Source organism: Amphiprion ocellaris, chromosome 11 (genome assembly GCF_022539595.1).
Source record: "Amphiprion ocellaris isolate individual 3 ecotype Okinawa chromosome 11, ASM2253959v1, whole genome shotgun sequence".
Classification (NCBI taxonomy): Eukaryota; Metazoa; Chordata; class Actinopteri; family Pomacentridae; genus Amphiprion; species Amphiprion ocellaris.
The window spans coordinates 14186651-14209345 of record NC_072776.1 but is presented as its reverse complement, the minus strand read 5'-3'; the positions used below and the strand labels follow the sequence as shown (position 1 = coordinate 14209345).

Here is a 22695-nt window from a genome sequence, read left to right as displayed (position 1 = left end):
AGAACATTTGTGCTATATGATGGCACATTCTGGCACACCTCCAACTGCACATTTGGGATAACACCTTAATCAAAGTATCAGTGTGGATATTGGTACGGTGGAGAGGTCAACAGAGCATCTCGTCAAAACACATATTGTTGGAATGGTCTTCTTTATGACTTTCCAGCTGATGTTTGTGGATGTACATCTACCTTATCACATCTCTGACATTATTTATGTGTTCTTCACCCTTACAGTATGTACATGTGTGAGAGAGAGAGAGCAGCAGAGTAAGGAGGTGGAGGTGTGTCATCCATTTATATCCACATTATTGAAGGTATGTATGAGGCAAAAAAACCCTCAACATCAACACTTAAAAAAAAAAAAAAAGCATAGGAAACTGTAATCAGCTTTAGGGCTACTGTAAAGGGAAAAATAATGTCTTTAGTACCATTTCACTGTTGTGGTCAGGGAGTTTTATATGAAACTGTATTCTAATAGGTTTCAGAAAAAGAATGGTGTACCCCAGGACTCTGCCCGACACATTTATTCATGTTGTCGTTGATGTCCTAAATTTGTGTTTATGTCCCAGCTCACCCTGGTCGTGTAAGCTGCCTCCGGGTCGTCCTCCAGCACTCGGGACAAGCCGAAGTCTGACACTTTACACACCAGATTGCTGTTGACCAGGATGTTTCGAGCCGCCAGGTCTCTGTGAACGTAGCCCATGTCTGACAGATACTTCATGCCCGAGGCGATGCCACGCAGCATTCCAACCAGCTGGATTCCTGTGAACTGGGCATCATGTTTCTAAAAGAAGGACAGAGACAGAACAGATGAAAGCAATGAAGGCACGCTCTGATAACGCCACACTTTTAATGTACGTTATATAAAACAAAAAGGGAGTCTGACCTTTGTGGCTATTTGCATAAAATGAAACCTTTCCATGTTAGTATCCACAGCATTTTCATTAACCTTTAAAAACCACCTTTGACATTATGTACCTCATCTTCATCTCAACTGCAAAATCCCAAAGCCAGAGACGCAGTAATGTATGGAAATTACTATCAGACCAGCATGAAACTGAATTTCCCTGCAGTAATTGTCACCCCTTCGTATATAATGTTTATGATGCTATTTTATTTATTTATTGCATAATGATCAAATCTGATGACCAGTGAAATAATATGAGAGAGTCATTTAGTGTGAGTTGACTGACCTGATTTCTATAGTACTTTGGCTGCATTCTTCACAAAAACCACCTCCATAAAAATATCTGGTATTTTAAATCACAGTTTTAGTGTCAGAGTCTAAACACAGTTTTTCAATGCTATTTCTCTTCTGGGAGGAAAACATCTAGGGTAACGCAAAATGTTTAAAGACTTAAAAAACACCTACAGCATAGAATGCATTCATTAAAACTGTTAAATTCAAAGGTGTAAGATACTGATACAGCATAATTTAAAAGCATACAGGTGCTGCTCATTAGAAAGCCATGTCAGGTCAAAAACTTGATATACTGCATCTCAATGGCACCGTGTCAAACTGTTGAGAACTCTGTTTATATTGCAAATCCTGAAGATCTCAATTGGATTATCTGATAGATTTTTATAGCAAAATGTTTGCAAAGTGGTGAGAGGCAGTATTTAAACACACAGTGGAAGAAATATAAACACAAAGCACTTTTTTTTTCTGTTTGCACTGGCATGCCAGAGTGTTTACACTGATTTACACTGGCAAGTGTTTATGAATAAGTCTATATATTCTGTGATCTGTCGCTGATATCTGAATAGGGAAGACGTATAAACAGTGGAAGCACGAGGGGAGCAAAAAGCCTGAGATGATAAAATATCAGCAGAAAGCTGACAATGTTAGGCAAAACATGCCCAAGTGTATCTATTTATCTATTGTGTCAGTGGCAGTGTTTGCTCTGGCTTCATACTAGGCTCCATTTAGCGTGAGTAAGTCTGTCTGTTTGCTTTTATATCCACTGCTACTCACACGCAGTGGCTTCCTCTGTTTGTCAAAAGACCACGTCATTTCTGAGATGAGCGTGTTTTCCTTTGAAAACCGACAAGGCCCACCTCACCTCCCATCTCGTCTGGAGCAATTAGTGGCCAGACCACCTGTTTAGTCACTTCAAAGCTTTGCAGACTCACAACACGCACATAAGCTACAATGTAAAGGTATGAGCTCGCATGTGTTGAGTGTGTGTCTGTGTCTGTATTTATACATATGATGCGTTTTCAGTGAGGAAGTGCAGGCCCGAGGAAACGTCAGGAAACAACAGCTAACTAGCTTGGATACGTCTGGATGCAGAGCAGAGACATGTGGAAAAGGACTAAAACGGCATCAGCACGCCTGCTTTCATGCCAGTGTTGGGGTTTGGTGGTTGTGCTTTGGCTAATTTCAGTGAGGCAGGTCAATTGCTCTTTAAGAGAGGAATGAGAGGTTGGCTGGAATTAAATTCACTCCTGGCTGGAAGAGGAGTAGGTGTGCAATTATAAAAACGCTTGTCATTTGATAAGTTGTTTGGAGAGTACGGCTGAAATTCAACCAGTCTCAGGTACAGCATTTATTGGAAACCATAAGGTAGTGTTAAAACCTCATTTTTTAAACAAGTGACCACATTTTCAAGTGGTCCTAAGTGGTTTCTTATATTCCTGTCATCAATAACACTGATACGTCTAGTAACAGTAAAAAAAAAAAACACAGAAAAAACATTGTTTTCTATAACTGGACAGATCTATTTAATGTGTGTAAGCACTGACACATTTCTAGTAAATTGCATTTTACATAATTGGACGTGTTTAATGAAAAAAAAGAATCCTGAAAAAGATTTTTTTTTTTCTGCAAGCAGGACAGCTCTATTATAATTGTTATTTTATTACTTTTTTATGCCAAAATGAAGATTTAATCCATGCTAAAAGACATTCTGAAAGCAGAGCACATCATTTAAATCTGGAATAATCAGCAGATATTTTTCCCACTCCCACTGATAATACAATTTTAGAAAAAAATTAACTTTTTATTTTTAACACCTGTAGCTACGGAGTATTTGAACATATACAAGCACAGTTTGCTTGTCATTAAGTACGTGCTCCCTAAAATGTATATATGTGCACTCTGTACTTCAAAAGTGTGTTTGTGAATGTTTTATTACGTACTCGTAAGAAGCTGTCGAGGGATCCGTTCTCCATGTATTCTGTGACGATCATGACAGGTTTACCTGCAACACAGGTCACACAATATTAGTCATATTCTAAAAAATGAGGACAGTGATATCTGTTTGCTGCACAACTGAAACAACAAACAAAAAATCTCCCCAAAATCATATTCATTTCAGATTTATTAAGACACAGAGGAGTCAACAGGGAGAACTGTGACTTGACTTAAAGCAGATATTCACAGGTCCTGATGGGGACCAGGTTGAATTCACTCTCTGTTCTGTCTGTTACACACATACACACACTAAGAACAATGAAATGTTCCTAGTCATAGTTTTAGGGTCCCAGCAGGTCAGCTGTCAAAGTGTGACATCTTTATTTCTGTGGAAGATCTGGCTGTAAATCTCTGCTGCCTGCTATCATCTGTACCTGATCAGACTCCAGCCAACACAAGGTTTATTACAGGGAAGGAAAGAAAGAAAAAAAAATCTCTAAGAAAACTTTAAATCACCCGTTGTTAAATGAGCAGCGTCAGTGTCAGGATTTGTTTGTGCCCCAGATGGCTTTGTTCTCTCTGCTTCACTCTTGACTTGCCACCAGTCGTATGCTTCTTTTCCTTTTTTATTCTGATTAATGTGCCCTCCTCCTCCTGCCCTCTTTCCTTCCTGACCTACCTCTTTCCTATCATCCGTGACTCTTTTTCCCTATCGCCCTATCCCTTCCTCTCCTCTCCTTCTTGTATGTATTAATGTGAACCCTCTCCACATCTGGTAAGATGGGGACGCTGTTTTTTTAAGAATGACACAAGCTGAGTGGAGAGGGTGACGGAATTGGTTGTTAAAAGAAACAAATCTATTAGTCTCGTCGGGGAAAAAAAATCCATTAATAATGATGGAATTTGGCTAACTCGATCCATTTAATTAAATCAAAGCTGGTCTGAACCAAACAAATCTGGTGTGAATTTCTACTTTTCCTATGAGTCAGTCTGGTTTATTTGATTAGAATCTATTCGTTAATATATGTACAGAAAAACCCTTAAAGTTCAGAGAAAAGGTGCACTTGAGTTAATCAGAAATGTGGAGATAAAAAAAGGTATGACTTTAATGAAGCATACAACTTTAACTTATACAAATGATTTTTGCTTTTAATTTTTTCCCCTAAAAACACTTTCTAATAAATGTTTTTTTGAATATGACATGTCCTTTTGTGCTTTTTTTGTCACTGGAGAAAAAAGAGATTTAACTCCCTGAACAGCATGAATTGTCTCAGAAAGTTGCAACACTTTCATTACCAATTACAGTAAAAAAAGAAAAAAAAAAATCTCTCATCATTGAAACCCAGTCACAGATCCAGTTAAACACCCCCTCCGCCCACACCCAGTCCCTAAAAGGCTTTGATGGATTGTTCCGTTTACCAGCGGACGGCTTTTATAGTCGCAGACGGGAACACACACACCCGGTCCTCCCTCCTGTCCTCCGCCCTCTTCCCTTCCCTCTTTCTCTCTATTCTCAACATTGGCAGCGAAGATAAAGGCCCCCAAGCCCCTTTGTTCTGTGAACCCGAGTGCAAGTGTATGTGTGTAGCTGTGGATGTGTATGTGTAGGCCTGAAAGAGACGAGTGCATGCATGTGTGTGTGTGTGAGAGAGAGTGTGTGTGTGCTCCTACAAATATGCAGCCTGTGGATCAGCCAAAAGCAGCAGCAAGGTAAATGGGGTGTGAAAGTCTCAGGATTATTAAGAATTAACAGGAGCAGCTTAATAAATCACCCTACAGCAGTGTGTGTGTGTGTGTGTGTGTGTGTGTGTGTGTGTGTGTGTGTGTGTGTGAGAGAGAGAGAGCATATCAAATGGACCTCCTAAAACTATGCCCTGCACTCACGCTGCTCCAACTTGTGCACATGTGTTCAGGGCATCCCTCCAAATGTCATGTAGACACACACATGCACCCACTGTTCTGAATATTGGGCTTCCCCTCTCAGTCTCAAAGCAGCAAATGAAACCACAGTCGTGTTATTGCAGCATTTCTCACCGACTGAACATTAATAGGTAGGCCGGTTTAAGATGTATTAGGGAAACAGTCTCAGTGATGAGAGATCTCACACACACACACAAACTTTCACTTTGAGGACGTACTGATTTCAAGGCTGAATGAAAAGAATCGAGGAACAAAGCTGTGACTGTATGTGCTTCCCTTACAAAAGTTTTCATGGTTATTTTTACTTTGTGTCCTTCACAAAACATTTATTCTGGTATTTCTAGTGAATTAAAATGAATTTTCCAGTGGAAACATTTTGCCAAAGGAGACAAAAAACACATCTAAATGGCTGGAATTAAGAGCTAAAAGCCTATTTTGTCCACAATTATCTTTTATATTTTTGCATTTTATATACGTTCAAGAGGTATTTTCAATAAATACAAAAGAAAATAAAACCAAAAAAAGAAAAAAATATTCAAGCAAAGTCTCACTTTTATTCTCGACAAGACAGATTAAATGTTGCGTTTGTGACATTATTTCCATTAGTGGTAATTCAATATTAATATGTATTGATTATTATATGGGTATAATATATGAACAATTTGGAGTCCAAACTATCAGTTTGTAGTTTTTACCCTCTTTCTTTCTTTCTTTCTTTCTCTCTTTCTTTCTTTTTTTCTTGTCCACAAAAAATTTCATTTAAAGGAACTCAAGAAAAAAATAAAAGTAAAAGGCCCCAAATTTCTGTTAATTAACACAATGTGATGTAAATGCATTTTCAGTTCTTTACTTCACAGTGCTGTTTCTGAGTAGAAGAAGTCAGGCTATTAAGTCACTAAATTCAAAGGCCATAAATTAAAGGGAGCAATTAGTGCACTGGGTTTGTGCAAGAAAAAGGGAGATGAATAAAAGACCAAAAGAAAGAGAAAATAAAAATCAAGGACAATGAAGAGAAGTTCTCCAGGTATTTTATTCTACTCTTCAGAATAACCATACTGGCAGAACTACTTAACAAGCTAAGTGCCGCAGGGAGAGATAGAGGCCGGACCCGTTTCTCAGCGACAAAGTTCAGACTCATTATTTCCCTTTTTCTGCAGTCATTCCCCTTTTAAAGAGGCCTTCTGTGTGCTAATGATAGTCTTATAAAGAGGCCCAGAGGGGAGCAAGTCAGAGATATGGATTTATGGATTTATGCCCACTTTGGACACAGGCTTTGATCAGAGCACATTGATCTGCAGAGATTTACACCACAGCAACTCAATAAAACTCCTTCGCTCTTTCACAGACGTGTCGGCCACTTTAGAGCCATTTGTCAAAGACAATTGCAAATCCGGAATCGGTAAAAAGACTCTCCGGAGAGGACGAATCTCTGATGGAATGTGAATGCAAATGTTCTGTTCTGTTCTATTTAACATCATGTCTCCTGAAATTTTAATTTTACTTTAAATTCATGTAGAAAGAATCAGCAGAACAACTCCAGTGTGCAGACCAACACCCAATATCATACCCTGGGAAAAATGGATCAGGCAGATGTTCTTGGAAGAAGTGTTTGTGCAGCAGTAAGTCATGAAAGTGAATTTCGCAAAGTCAGTTCCCGTCAGTGTGCCTTTGAGTCATGCTTGCACTCACTGCGTGTTACCACCCCCTCCAGCCTGATGATGTTGGGGTGGTCAAACTGTCCCATGATTGACGCCTCAGCCAGGAAGTCCCGCCTCTGTTTGTCGGTGTATCCTCCTTTAAGGGTTTTGATGGCCACACAGATCTCCTTCTTGCTGGGCAGCTTCAGGCGACCACTGCACACCTCCCCAAACTCACCTAAGGATAAATTAATGAAAGAGGTTGTACTTGATCATTCATGCAAGAGTAATTAGGCTGCATGTGCTTATTGTGTGCATGTTGTGTGAAGATGTACGATCAAAAAATAAGGCCAGAATGCAAGGTGTGCAAACTTTCTTAACCTTTTCAAAAAACTTGAGTTTCATATTGTAATTACAAAAGTTTGTGTTTTAAATCCCTCCAAAAGTAACTCAATACTCTGAATTCGCTATTGTAGCAAATTGCACATGGATGCACTTCAGAGAAGCTCACCGGCTAACTAAACTAGCTGCCTCGTCCAGAAACCTCTGAGTGCATACTAAGCTCACTTACAACAGACAAAAAGAGAGGCCACGTTCCAGTTGTCATCTATTACAGGATTTTTTGTAGTCACTTAACCCCTGGCTAGCTCAGTTTCACGATTAAGAGCTTGCTAACAAGCGTAGCATGAGGCCAAACTACTGCCCAAGAGGTTCTTGCACTGATTTAGAACAGGGCTTCAACTATTGCTCAAGGTATCATGATGTATGATTTCTACAGATGCCTGTCAGTGAATCAGCCAGATGAAGCTGGAGATCAAAACGGATCTTGCTGATTACCTCTGTCATTATTTAACTCGCATTAATCAGGAATTGCATTTGTTGATTTTGGAGAATCGTAGCCTGAATCCACAATCTGAAAAACTCCAAAGTGAACAGACAGCAGTGTGATATTTCAGCTTTATTTCTATGTCAAATTTAAACACACCATGACTCAACATCCACTCTGGGAGAGCACAATTAGCATTCTTTGCTGCTGAGGGGATTTGTGTCTGTGTGTACCTCAGCCCCTACTTGTGTGTGTGTGTGTGTATGTGTTCATAAGGTACTGTAAGCTTTGTAGGTAGACTGGCCACTTCAAAGGCAGCCCTGGTGACAGGGTTTTGGCTGGACTGGAGAAGATAAGTGGAGTGTGTACATCTGCACGTACACGATGTATGTGAGTGTGTTACACCATAATGTATATGCATATTGAGTGTGTGCTCATGTGGGGTGATGTCAGAGCTGAGACATGCAGATCTCTCTCTGCATGCAGTACAGTCATATCCCCCAGCAGCTCTGGTTCAGAGATCATGGGTCAAACCCTGGACTTGAAGCTATGAGGGTCTGGAAGAACTTAAGCCAGAATAATTACAACCTGTCTAAATACCAAAAGCATGCCTGGTCTTTCGAGCTCTCCTGCATTCTTGTAGCCCTCAGCAGTGGACAGACGAGCCAGGCCAAGGCACCTTTTTATGTGGTCACTCTAAGAAAGAAGATCTTTGTCCAATAAGGCTTGATTAGGGACACTCGCTCCTTTCCTGCTATGAGCCAAGCTAGGTATCCCACTTTGAAGTTAAAGTCTGAAGCATGTAAGCAGAGTGGAGCATGTGTTTCATGTCTTTTAACACACAATCACCGATTGGCCAGCAGATCAAAGTCCCGTTAACATGTTTAATGAAGACAGATGGGAGTTGAGGCAGGGATGGAGAAAGAGGAGGTATGTTGTATATTGTTCACAGTGCTTATGTGGCTTCATAAAAATCACACAGATGGGTGGTATGTTGCAGCGAAGCTGACGGACAAAAATGTTTACATCGTAGCTCAGGCTTTAATGTTCACCTCTGTTGATGAGTTCAGATTTTCATGAGCTAAAGTGGATTAACAAGAGCGAACCACACTCCCTTCTCTTTGCCTCTTTGTCACACTTGCATCTGCAAAGCTATAGTTTCTCATACAGGGTTTCTTGGTCTCATAATGTTTCTGGGATTTTCTGAAAAAAAATCTAAAGTATTGTTACGGTTACTAAATGTGATTATCCTGCCACACTGTCATTTCGTTTACAATGTCCAGAGCATGGTTTTAGTTGCTTTCCCACATAAAAATAGACTTATTGCGCAATGTGATGCTGAACTTCGTTTCAGTGTGGAGAAGCACTAAAATAAATATACTTTGTCTCAGCTGTGCACTGTACGCATTAAAAATGTATAGTACACTGTTGTGTAGTGTTCTTCAGTGTGAGCTCAGCTGAGTGTGAGGGCATTAAGGTTCAACTGATATTGGTTTAGAACAATGATAATAAGGAAGGAGGTATAATTACATATTAGACTACTAATGCAAGATTTTCCACGGCATATTGGTCAATCTTTTTTTTTTTTACTTTTTTATGCATACAACATTGCTTTAAGATGTGCATAATTTTGAGCACATTTCCTGCAAATGGGCAGATCTGAAGAGGTTAGTTCTTAGTGTGAAATCAAAATGATTCCTGAAGTGAATAAAAAATGAATTCCCAATTGTGTTAATTCTATCATGAATCTAACACTAATTTTTCTTATCATAAAGAACAATTAACAATTACAACAACAATTCTATATATAACTTAAATAGAAAAGCAAATATCTGCTGACGTGTCACTAACTGTGTAAAGTTTAACATGTTTCATACCTGCTATGCACTATGAAAAATGCATGGTAGAGCATAGCATAGTCCAGTGTGGACTCAGGTTAGACTCTCAGGCCGTCCTGACAGTTTTACAGTGTGAAGGGCTGCTGGGGCTCTGGAGACCCGTCTGCTGTTATGTGCTGTGTGCTTTAGTCTCCATCTATTCTGACTGCACTCGACATGAATCATAATGCATTACCCTCCCGTCTGCACTCCTGCTGAAGTTATCAGGGAGTACAAGAGGAGAGGAGAGGAGAGGAGAGGAGAGGAGGAGGAGAGGAGAGGAGAGGAGAGGAGAGGAGAGGAGAGGAGAGGAGAGGAGAGGAGAGGAGGGGAGGGGAGGAGAGGAGAGGAGAGGAGAGGAGAGGAGGAGGAGAGGAGAGGAGAGGAGAGGAGAGGAGAGGAGAGGAGAGGAGAGGAGAGGAGAGGAGGAGAGGAGAGGAGAGGAGGAGGAGAGGAAAGGAGAGGAGAGGAGAGGAGAGGAGAGGAGAGGAGAGGAGAGGAGAGGAGAGGAGAGGAGAGGAGGAGGAGAGGAGAGGAGAGGAGGTTTGTTGTACAACTGCAATCATTAAACATCAGGTTTTCAGAATCAGCGCATAAGGCAATTGCCTATGGGAAAAGGAAAGCAAAAAAACAGTATGAGGGCAACAAAATAAAGGAGGGAAAAGAGGAAAGGGGTGGACAAGAACGAGCTGAAGGTTTCCTCATTTCACCATCTTTCCCTCCATCATAGGTGAGGACTGGAAAGAAGGCGTGTCAAGCTGCGGCATTAAATGCTTTCTCATTCCCAGCTGTGCAGTGTATGGAGCACAGATAACTAGCCTGCTGCTAGAAAAATGTGGATATATAGGAGCTCTACGTGCATTTGAGTTTTTTTCTTCAGTTGGTTGTGCACTTGGTGTATCTTTGTAATTTAAATAGAGCATGAAAGAGCGGGAAAGTAAAAGAAGGTAACTGATATGAGAGTTGGAAAAAAAGGTTTGTCTACTTGGTGTTTTTTTCTGGAATTACCGTTTCATGAGTTTTTGATTATCCCACCAAAATGGCAGTTTTGATTATTTGTAATTATATATAATCATTCTGTTCATGCTAGAAAGGAAGTGAACTGAATTTAGCATCTTGCAATGTTTTACAGTCTTGTTTTTTAGTTTGCTTGCCTGAAATAACCTAAACAACATCTGTGTATGCACCAAAGTCTGCTAAAGCATGTTCCTTTGCCCATTCTCACCTGCTCCCACAACTTTATCAATGGCGATGCAGGAGGCATCCAGCTCCTTGGCAAACTCATGCACAGCCTGGCTCGGGTCTTCATACGTGTGGGGGTCCACATAGGTCCTGATACCCGGCAGACGCACTGCAGCAGCAGAAGAAAGTTACATCAATTAATGACTATTTGAAGTCGCGTGCCTCCCTGTCTTTGTCCCAGCGGCCTTACATCCTCTGTATGAGTGATTCTAAACCGTCTAAGTATGTGTGGATGATAAATGTCCACTGAACGCTGCACAATAAAAGCAGCGCTTTGAAGATGATATAGTCTTAAGTGTCTCATTAATTACATTTGGGTGAAGAATTTCCTTACAGAAACAGGTCAGGATGGGCTTTCAGCAGTAGCCAGCTGATACCGTTAATCTTGTGTTGGAATAACATCTTTTTACACTTGCTGCTGGTTAAACATTACCTCCAAGAAAAAACATTTTAATGTGTTTAAATAATTCTTAAACAAAAACTAAAAATTCACGATTCACACACACCATAAGTTGAGTTAAATGATACATTTATTGGGGACCTATTACACAAATAAAGATAATGTTGCAAACCTATGTAAACCTATCCTTTAAGTGGTTTTAGTAGCCCGTGTGCTAAAAATTTATGCTCAGCATCTGACCCATCCTAACTATTCATGAAGCAGTGGGCAGATGCTGGGGAGTTCTGGGTTTAACGCCTGGGTCAGATAAGAAGTTGTATAAAAGACCAAGAAAACAGAGAACAAAGTGTGTGCAAGGTGGATATAAAGAAAATGAAAATTAAGTGTAGAGTGCTTTTAAAAAGCTGTTCTGTTGGTCGATATTGCCAACTTTTTAATCACCTGGTTAAAAATAAAAATCAATAATGGAGCTTTTCTCTGGGGAAAAGGGAATTACAAAAGTAGTTTTGGCTCAAAGAATGATTTGAACTTGTTCCCTTTATGAATGAAGTCTCCAGGATTGGTTTGCAAATGGACCGAGAAACCTCCATCTCAACATGGTCTCCTTTTGATTATTGTCTTCTCGTATAACCAAACAAACCAAAATAAAGGGGAAACCACATCAAGAATGGAAATCTCTGCTCTTTAACGGCAGCTGCTGGTCAAGATGTGTTAAAATGTTCAGAGAAAGACATGTCTGTTCAAATGAAACCAGGTTTGTTTCTACTCAGTAAATAGTAACGTGCAAAGAGGACAGATCGGAGCAGGTCTGAGAAACCAGAGTCCACTACTTACAGTGGCCGTTGCCAAAGTGCAGCCTTTTCTCATCAGGATGTTTGGATTTGCTGCGGCAACAAAACCTGCCAATCCAAACAGAGCAAGATCAAAAGTGGTGCCACATCTCCCAGTAAAACTTCACCCACAAGCCCAGCCTGAAGGCTAGCAAGAGCGGTGTGTATGTAGTGTGTGTGTGTATGTGTGTGTGTAATCCCAGTTCTTATAAGCCAAGAGAGGATCAGTAAGTCTTATAATGTGCCATGGATTTATACTCTCTCTGAACACTACAGACTGCCAACTTTAACCACACACACAGGCATGCAATCACCACACACACATTCCATACACGCACACATACCTATATACAGCCTTTACAGAACATTTTATAGAAGTTACAGAGATTAAATAAAAGTGAAACTTTTTGAATGAAAGTTCACAGTGAGTGTCATTACGGGGTAATTTTCAAAAATACACAGATAATCATCAGTTACCACTGAGGGGAGAAAGTTATTGGATTATTGTGATTGGAGGAGACAACACTTAAAATGGACAATCAAGGCAAGTGAGCGGTGGACCAACCTGCCAATCAGGATGTAGAGCAGCACAGTGAGCAGGATGATGGCCACGGCAGAGGAAATGGCAATCAGAACAACCTGGCTGCTCTCACTGGAGATGGAGAAGGCCGCTGAAAGACACAGATCAACAGCTAATGAGCAGTGGTGAACTTGTGGTGACGACACACCCGTTAAGACAACACAAATATCAATTACCCCAGAGTACGATTCAAAAATGTGTGTATGCCAAGATTAAATATTCCTTTGATTTACTGCAGTATAGTTAGTTCCCACGAGAACAGATAAAGGTTGCTGTTGAATTCATCACAGCTGACATATTGTCTTAGTAAATACCTGGATATCTAAATCTGACCGACACCAATAAAAAGTCGCCCCCACCAGAAAGCCTATTGTTCTTGTCAAAGTAGGAAAGCTTCTAAAATAGCTGTTACCACCGAACACAAAGATTCCACTTTTAACCCTCTGAAACCCAAAATCCGCCTGCAGGTTTGAAATACATGCTGTCTTTAAAGACTGCCAAAAATTCTGTATTTGTCAGAGCCTGAAAGCTATAAAAACAGAAAGAATTGCTGGATTTTTAACTTTTTGATGGTCCTTGAACTACTAATATGTGATGTGCATTCTGTCCGGAAATTCAATCGAATCCGAGCCCAATGTCCAGATATTTCATTAAAATCATCCATTTAAAATTTTGACAAAAAATAAATACTTTGCCCTGACTAGATTCTCTACAAAATGAGCGAGGGTCTTTTCTGACTGAACTGCAGGTCATATTTACACAGAGCAGATAAGGGATAAGTATAGGAACAAATTAAAAATGTAAGTAATATGACATCTACAGTATGTAGAGTAACTTTTTTTTAATGCCCAAACCATTTTCTCATTATTTTCAACAAATAACTAAAGACTGTATTTTTATGATTTATGTCATTGTAATTGTGCACAAAATACATTATTGAGGTCTCTCTGCTTCTAGCCATGGTTGTGCTGTTTCCACTGAGGTGCAGGACTTGAAATTGCAGTGAAAAATGACCCGACACTGAGAGCAAAAGGTGCCCAGATACTGCTGAGGGTTCAGAGCACTAAAAGCAGGACAAAAATAACACGCATATTTCTGTGGTTTACAATCAGAATGGCTTCACCGCCTTACCATTTATTATCAGTTATTGTATTTAAAAGGTTATTAGCTGTACTACAATTAATCAGCAGAAACCGTCTAATCAATGTAGTTGTATTTTTAACAACAGCAGTATATTTTCAGTCAAAGAACAACAAGCTTGGACTCTCTGCTGAGCTTACAGTCAGGACTGGTCTCAAACTGGAAACTGGGGCTGCTGGCTCCATATCCAGCAGCGGTGCGCGCTCTGATCTGAAGCAGGTAGGCAGTGTTGGACTTCAGGCCACTCAGGGTCACGTTACACCCTCGAGCCCGAAGGATGGTGTAGCTGGTCTCCTGCTCCTCCTGTAGGACACAGAGGACAAAGGAACAAGAAGACAGAGGAGAGAAAGAAATATTTGTGAGATATTTTACAAAATTTTTTAAATACTTCTTTTGACTCCACAGTTCATTTGCATATACAGTATGCACAGTCCAACGCCGTATGGACTATGTGCGTGTCCATTTTTTACACATGCATACACGAAAACATCCCAGACAGTTTGACAGCTTTCTTTCCAATCTGATGAATTATGCCTTTTATGTTTTATGACTTCTCTCCTACTGATCTCCACTGATAAAACAACAGGAGGATTTAGAGGATTTACACACCAGGTCTGCATTCAGCACATTGTTTCCAGATGTGGAGGGTAGAAAAATGGCAGAGAAAAGAAGAGAAGGCAGGGGGTGGATGAAGGAGAGAAATGGTAGAAAGTAGGCCTATATGTGACTAATTTAAATTATATGTATTTTTCTGTGGAACACAATGAGAACTAATGCAACTGTAAGACAATAAAAACGGGAAACAACAGAGTACATGATTTTCACTTTAGAATGTATGCAGTTAGAGTACAAAGGATACTATCACTTGAGCAAAAAATGTATTTTGCACCAAATGCCTCACACAGGACTGCAGTCACACTGTTACTGATCTGAATTTATGCTATGAAACAAACATAGTGAGAAAAGAGAAGAAGGACGATCTTGAACAGTAATGACAACCTATTAGGGATGACTTCAACAATCCTGAAAATGAGCTACATGTTTTGCAACTTAGCCAAGCTCATAAAACTCATTCAAGGCCAAACCATGTTCAGACATTGTCAGTTCCTCATTTTATAGTCCCAGTTATTAAGAAGCGCTCATTTGAACAGGCAACGGCATAAATACTCATAGACATAGACACACACACACACATGCACATAATTAGTGTCCAAAAGAAACTTCACGCCTATTAATGGAGTGGATCAGAGTTTTATGGTGCACAAAGCTTTTTAAAGTGGTATGTGTGTGAGGAGGTAACTGATACAGCAGACCTGCACTCCAACGGCTCTTCATCACAGCTATAAATCTCTCTCAGCTTGTCACCGTTCAGCGCTCAGGACAGCATGTGATCCACAAAAATCACACGCAGGTGTGGCACGGGCACCTTTGTGTCCATGAAGGAAGAAACTCAGGTCACACACTTCTCTTCAATGCATACTGCAGCCAAACAAGCTTGTGATTGTTGACTGTTCATTTATGTGTGTGTGTATTTGTGTGTGTCTCACCAGAACACTGTTCGAATTTAATCTGGCCTCTGTTCTGTGCTCTTCTTTGATAATGTAAACAAAGCTGTAGCAAATTATAGCTTGTATAACACACAAATACACACACACGCACTCACAGTCATCGATGCAAATTCATACCGACCCCAAAACAGGAGATGTACAGCAGAAGTCTTGTAAATACAGTGTTTCAGCCCGCATTCCTTTTGTCTAAGGCTAAATAAACAGCCTAAATTAAAGTGGATTTGAAGCTCTCTCTCTCAGCTCTTTAGATTATGGTGATAAAACATGCAAAAACAATCAGTAAAGTGTATTCCCACAAATTCTATTTTCACAAAGTGCACTTGGAAGTGCCTTATCGGCTGCAGAGCGTCCCTTAGCCGGTTAAAGCGACAGGAAGATCATACAGTTAGCATGGGATTTCCAAAAGATGAAACACCTCTCTTCTTCTGGGAAGCATTCTGGTTGGGAATTCCCAAGAATATCACCAAACCTCCACTAACCATTCCCATATATAGGGTAGGAAATGAATAACCCAAGTGCTTTAGACATTCGAGCCTCTGGCTTCGTGACGGCACTGGTGAGGGCAATGTAGGCAAAGCCAGAGGCAAAGCACTGGCTAGGTGTGGTTAATTAAAAATAATGAGCTGGCTGGGTTGTCTCAGCCTTGTCAACAACTAATTTTAATGACCCTTTTCTCAGTTAGCAGAAACATAACTTTAATCATCCCTAAAATTTTAGCTATCAGAGAAACAAATTAAATGTACTTACAGCTCCTAAAAGAGAATGACATAATGAGGATGGTCAGTTTAGTATTTCTGAAGTAGCGTAATGTATAACAGCTTTAATGAATTATAGTTATTTATTATTTTTATACAATAGATACACATTGTTCAGCAAAACCACTAGTCCTGTGAATACTGGAATACTGAATCACTTTATGCCATTTAAACATATCTGGTAATACTTACTTTGCAGAAAGCTTATTTTGCATTATTGCCAACATCAACTTTAGCTTACAGTAGTTTTAATTCATGAAAGAAGTTCGGTTGAAGCCTCACAACTGTGACATACACTATATATAATATAATACACAAGCTTAAGTTAAGTCCCTTTGAAAATGAATTCCATGACATTTGTTAGAGTTTTATAGCAACCATGTCCTGTTTTCTGAACAAAAAGAACTGAAGATTGTTTTTACTACTGGTTTGCTTGTCCTGTATTGAAAAACTTACTTCCACTAACATAGTTTAGGTGGTTGCATGTAGCTATAATGTTTAATTGTATAGGTGCTTTGAGGTCCATGTTATTTTCAGTTGGCAGGAAATGTAGCACAAAACTGTTGCATTACTTAAACATAAGAAGTCCAGAATTTACAGTAGCACATTATGAGATGAAATGACTTGTGTCAAATAACAATTTAGTTCCGTCTTGCAGTAAACTCCCAGTAGGAACATCCAAGTTTATTTAATGTTAATAATCAAATATCTCACCCTTAACAATGTCGCTTTAAATCTTTCCCTTGTCCTGCTTCTTAGACAAAATGGTGTTTGACTTTTAAACATCACAATGAAAGCATTGCTGAAACCGTATAACTTTCCTTTTAGCCCAATAGCTTGACCCCTAGAATATGCTGCTCCACTGAGGATTTTGCCGACTGTGTAAGTATTTTGGTTTGAGTAATGTTATGTGGTTGTTGGCAAAATGTTGAGTTTTCTACAGTGACAGAAGCTAAGCTGGAGTCATCTGCAGCTCGCTATTGGATTACATGATTGTCTACATTGTGCATGTCTGTTTTAAACTTGTGTAAATACAGACAGAAAACCACAGAGAAGCAGAAAGTCTGGCTGATGCTGCAAATCTGAACATCCCTTTCTTCCTAAAAGCTCTCTCTTTTAATCTTTGTCGGTCTGTTTTTGTGTTCCGTTTCACCATCCTGTTTATGTGTACATGCAATTATGCCTGTGCGTGTCTGTGTATGTGTCTCTAAAAGTCTCTTTCTGTCTCATAAGTGAGTCATGGTGTGGTCTTGGTGTGGGGAATTTGTGCCCCAACGTTTGTCCTCTCACGGCCCTGATCCTTGGCATGCTAGGTGCCTCAGCCTGCCACATGAAGAGGCCTCTATCCTGGAAGGTTATAGGGGTCTCCGATGTTTGTCCAAGTTTGCTCTTCTGCATGGAGGAGCCTTTTGTGAGAGGTTTAAAATCCCTGGGTATGTATGGCCGCTGTAGAGGATCCTCTGGGAGCTTTATGTGTGTTTGTGTGTCTCTAAAACTTCCTGAAAGACGATGTGATTACCAAGGACCAGTGAAAATCCCTAGAGGTTTCTCCTAATAAAAGAATCTTCTTTTAACTCCACCCTTCAATTTCCTCCGTTTTTTTTTTTTATGTGAATTAACGTGCATTTGTGATGAGTGAGCATTTGTGTGCAACTGGGAAACCACGGCTGAGAATTAGACCTGCAGTGAGCTCTGACCCGGTATCACTCATTAACTTTTCCTCTCACTGTTTTCTGGCCTTGTTTTAATGTCTTAGGTAAGGATGGCTGAGCAGAGACCAGAGTTTAGAGAGGAAACAGCTTCTGTCAGCCTACTAATCAAGAGATTAGGGGCCACTGTTGGCATTCAAGCAAACTGATCTGGGACACACACATATCCACACAGACACACACATGTACACACTGAATCTGCCAGAGTGATTAAACTTGCATCCACGGCTAATTTCACCATCAAATGTCAGCCATAGCACTGCGTTGGTGCTGAAAGCCAGTGCAATTCGTTCTGCACTAATTTCCCTCACAGAGGAATGAGGGACCCCACAGATGCATTTACTGTCTGCCATAAAACTTGTCTCCATTAAGGAGCGGACTGGAGAGGAGGACAGCAAGAGAGACAGAGAGGGAAGATGGAAACACGAGATGAGAGGTAAAAATAAAGGACGACAGGAGGAGTAAGGAACAGATGAATGGAGACAGAAAGACAAACAACAAGGAGAAGAAAAATAAGAAGAAAAGGGTGGAGGATGGTCAAGAGGGAAAAAATGAAATAAGATATTACGGAAAGTACAAAAAGTCTTTTTAGTGTTTCTGTATCACTAACACAAAACACACAAAGCACGACAACAAAAAAAGTTTTCATATTGCGCAAGGCTTTTGTGAAAAAGAAATTAGAATAGCTACAGTTGCAATCATTGCAGTCACTTCAAGAATGAATTTATATAAGCAAGCCTCAAATATTACGTGTTAAGAGTTATTGAGTGTTAACAAACAGTAAAAGTGGGATTCAGTCACATCTACATAGCATTTAAAAGTGAGAAACACAACATTCTTAGACAAAGATTTAAACAAAGAACAATCTTTCACTTTGTATATGTGGTGACAGAATGATTTTCTAAAGTGTAATGTTACTTGTAACACATGGAAAACAAAAAATCACTTAGTATGTAATTCTGGTAATTTTCTTATTTGCATTTTTTATACCACCTTTGTCTTACTTATAAATAGAGCAACTACTAGCATAGGTCAGCATAAAGACTTGAAAAAGGCTTAAACTAAACCTCCAGTAAGAGCGCTGGGCTTTGACTCCATATCGGCATAGTGGCTGCACGTGGTATTGCAACTTCTGGCAGCATGCAACTCTCACTGGCCCAAAAAGCATTTTTTCCAAACACAGTCATTAGAAAATGAGTGGCTGTGAAACAGTGAATAAGTTTTTCCAAATGCCAAAATCACCCAAAAACAACAGAATTATCAGAATTGTATTCATTAATTCCAATAACCTTTGGAAAGCACAGAAAGGTTAGGGTGAGGCTGTGTAATCAAATTATTTTATTCCATTTGTGTGCGCATGCAGCCAAAAGAAATTCAATCAGCTTGGAAAGAGGAAGTCTTGGGTGTGCATGCACTTAATTGTATCTGTTAGAGAGGGACTCTAATGGATGTGCTTTTATGGGCCTCAAAAGGTGCAAGTGTGAGGAGGAATGCGGAGGCTTTTTCAGTGTGTACACACAGTGAGAGAAGTTCAAAGGAATTAATGTGGTGCCATCTTTGAAGGCAGTAACCAGTTCTCTTTAAAACACCCATGGCAGGCACAGCTAGGCTAGATATGTCTGAAAATAATACATCTCCTCACCTTTATATGCAGAGAGCAGCAACAACCTTCTCATCTAACTCACCGGAAGAACAAAAAAATCTGCTTTTTCCACAAAATGCAGGTGCAGTTCATGATGGTGCCTTGCTCAAAGGAAAATGAGGTTAAGTCAAATTCTGCACCCACCTTTTCGTAGTATTTGATCTCATAGTCGAGGATGATACCGTTGGGTCTTTCTGGCTCCTGCCAGGACAGGGAGACACTGTTACGAGACGTCTTCTCCTTTCTGATCACTGTTACTGGAGAGGGAGCTGTGCAGGAGACACAGACAGACAGACAGACAGACAGACAGACAGACAGACAGACAGACAGACAGACAGACAGACAGACAGACAGACAGACAGACAGACAGACAGACAGACAGAGAGTGAGTTCCTTTATAGTAAGGTTCAGTGGAAGTTCAGTCCCCGGTGTTGAATCCTGGCAATTGTCTGTAGTTCCTGCCAGTCTAATTCAGTTTGTTGCCTGGTGGGGCCACATTACAGGCTATAGCCCGGGGTTGTGACTGGAACAGGACAATGTACACTAATACAACTGACTTGTGTACATACACAAACACACACAATACTCACACAATCTCAAAGGCATATATCATTACATTTAACCTCTGTGTAAGCAATATTGTAAACAGCGACGAGGACAGATGACTTCACCTTAACCCACTAAAACAAACAAATCAAAAGCTGGCCTGAACTGACATATCAGAATTTCATGGTTCTTTAATATTTACCAGCATTAAAATGCGTCACAAAAAAAAGTCTCCCTGTAAACTGAAAACTGCCTTCTATTTTAAAACAGGCATATGAATGAACTTGAATATCCACACCTTTGCTCCTTTAAGAACCTGTATGGATTAAACCTAACCCCAAAGTAATAACGTGTTCTTTTTTTATGAGAACAAGTATATATTTTGCTACTGTATTGTGTATCTGTAGATTGCTCATGTTATTGTAGATAAAATCAAGCATCAAGTAAGATAAAAGATTGAATATATATGATCCTAAAACGGCTTTCAGTCGTTTCAAGGCAAAGTAGTTTTGAGGCAAACATAACGATCTAAGTTTCCAGCTAGAATGCTGAAAAACGCAATAATGGCCACAGCTGAACAGACACAAGGGGGGAAAAAATGCCCCTTTAAATTGGAGAAGAAACCTCCTGGAGAAATAACTGGCTCATTTTAAAATAAAGATACACAAGTCTATGCTTGGTCACTACGTGAACTGTCTGGTAAGAATACTTCCTTTCACTTTTAGATTAGGTTTTACACAAAAACATTTTGTAGCTCCTGCTTATATCGCAGGAAACAAACTCTCACCAGAGTATAATAATTCATCCTCCACATTTATTGCCATGCCTATTGTTCCACTGCATTTTTGAGAAACTTGTTTTATTTCATATTTGAAACCAATCCTTCTTCTCCCTCTGTGCTGTCCCCATCTCTTTTGGTCTGTTTCTTTCTCCCTCGCCAACCTTCCTTGCCAATCCTTCACCCATGCATCGTCTTGCCTCGGGGAGTTCACATGGTCCCAATCTAGAAATTCAGCACATCTCTCCCTCTATCAACCCTCCAGTTCGGCGTCTCTCTCTCCCTCTCTCTTCACTCCCTTTCTCATTTCCCTTTTTTACTGCTCTCTAATTGCCAGGCAGCTCCGGGGCCAGCTCGGCATCTGAGGCATCGACTTTTAATTTTATTAGACCACAGGAAAAACATGTTTGTCTTTGAAATGTTCAAGCCTTTCTTGATTGTGATTATATGGCTGCAGAATGCGTCGAGAGTGTGCGTACATACACTCGTGTGTGTTTCCGCGGGAAGTTATTTTTTCTCCTGTAATGAATCCAGATGGGGAGAATCTGTTTCTAGACCCCCTGCTCCTCCTCTCCTCCTCTCCCTCTGGTTCTGATAGTGGGGTGAGGCTGTGTTTTTTATTGGCTCTGTGGTTTATGGTGGTAATGATTTACTGCGTCTGGGTCGCTTGGAGGCAGCTTCAAGTTCCTCTCCTCCTCCGTTTCCTTCTCCACGCTTCCCTTTCTATCTTTCTCTGCATGTCTGTTGCCAAGCACTTAATTTGCTGTCACTCTCTGTTTCTGTATGATGCAAAACTGTAACACTGATAGAGCGTACCAGGCCTGTAACATCCTTAGAAACTGGCCTTCTGTCATTCAATTGTGATTTGAGGGACATGATTGCAGCTGTTGGAACACATTTAAGTATCCGATGCAACAATGACAGACTACTGGAAGAGATAGTAGACTATTGGTAGTAGTGCTGAGGAATTCAGTGGCTTAAACATTGCTCAAATGTTACGTGAGGATGTGAGACTTTACCCACACCTTCTCTCAGTTTAAATTCTGTCACCGACATCCACATCAACATTCAAATAAGTTGGTAAAAAGTGATGTGCCCATGCATGTACCTCTACATGCCAAGTTTGCATATTTGACTGCTCTACATGTGGATCACAGTTACTCGGTTGTTTGCATAGTTATGACAACAATTGGAGGGCAAAGGAGGCGAGAGGAGGAGTGCTATCTGACAGCACCTTGACAGCGCAGCCCGGACACACTGCTCCTTCCCAGGGAAACACTTAATCCAGCTTTTAACAGCTTTGGCATCTATATGTGTGTGTGTGCGTATTTGAGAGAAAGTGTACAGACGGGTGGGGCTAGTGCACTGACATACCTAATCCTTGTAAACTCTGAGGGCTGATAGAGAGTGTGCAGCTGCAGGCTGAGATATTTGTTAGAGGGAGAGAGAGAGGGCGGACTGTGAGTGTGTACGACGAGGACGGCGGATATTGAGTTGAGGTATTTTACATGTGTGTGTAAATCTGCATGTGCGTGTGCTGATCCACGATATGGTAAGATCCACCACTTCTGATGATCACTCAAACATTAAGATGGTTTTCAAGATTCTGAGCACACACAGGCTTCTTCGTGTTGATAAGCCCTCTTCAAATCTAATATATATTCAGATCGCAGTGAGAATTCCCCCGACTAACCACACACAGATTATAATGCTTACTAACAGCAGATTCCAAAGCTTTACTAAAGTGGCTTGTCTTTTCATTTGAATTGTCTTTTTTTTATTAATTGTGGTTTTTAATCCCCTCTGACCTTTCTCATTGAAGCAATAAATTACTTGAGTCCTCACTTATCTTCGGTGAAAACGCATGTGCACGCATGTGAACACACACACACAATCTATATTTACTGCTCATCCTCATTTTGTCACTTAAAAGAGGTCAGGTCTGTCCCCTGTCACTTATAGTTCAAACCAGTGGTGACAACACAGCGCAAACACAGCTGACATCTGTCTGTGTCTGTGATGTTTATACAAACAGCCTGTCGCATTTGCACATTTAGAGTCTGACAAGGCTCTTCTTCAGGAAGTTTGCTCAAGTATGACTGAATGT

At 40.3% G+C, this 22695-nt stretch overlaps 1 protein-coding gene across 3 annotated transcripts in view; it reads right to left on the bottom strand.

Moving 5' to 3' along the window:
• Positions 1-22695, bottom strand: part of epha3 (eph receptor A3) — a 161487-nt gene that overhangs the window by 17715 nt on the left and 121077 nt on the right. For all 3 annotated transcript variants that reach the window (XM_055015325.1, XM_055015324.1, XM_023264561.3), the window contains exons 8-15: positions 19409-19533; positions 13731-13893; positions 12436-12541; positions 11875-11939; positions 10624-10749; positions 6748-6933; positions 3144-3205; positions 577-786 (exon numbers count right to left, since the gene is read on the bottom strand). In XM_055015325.1, the coding sequence (XP_054871300.1) occupies positions 577-786; positions 3144-3205; positions 6748-6933; positions 10624-10749; positions 11875-11939; positions 12436-12541; positions 13731-13893; positions 19409-19533 (1043 nt within the window). The remainder of the gene's footprint in view (positions 1-576; positions 787-3143; positions 3206-6747; positions 6934-10623; positions 10750-11874; positions 11940-12435; positions 12542-13730; positions 13894-19408; positions 19534-22695) is intronic.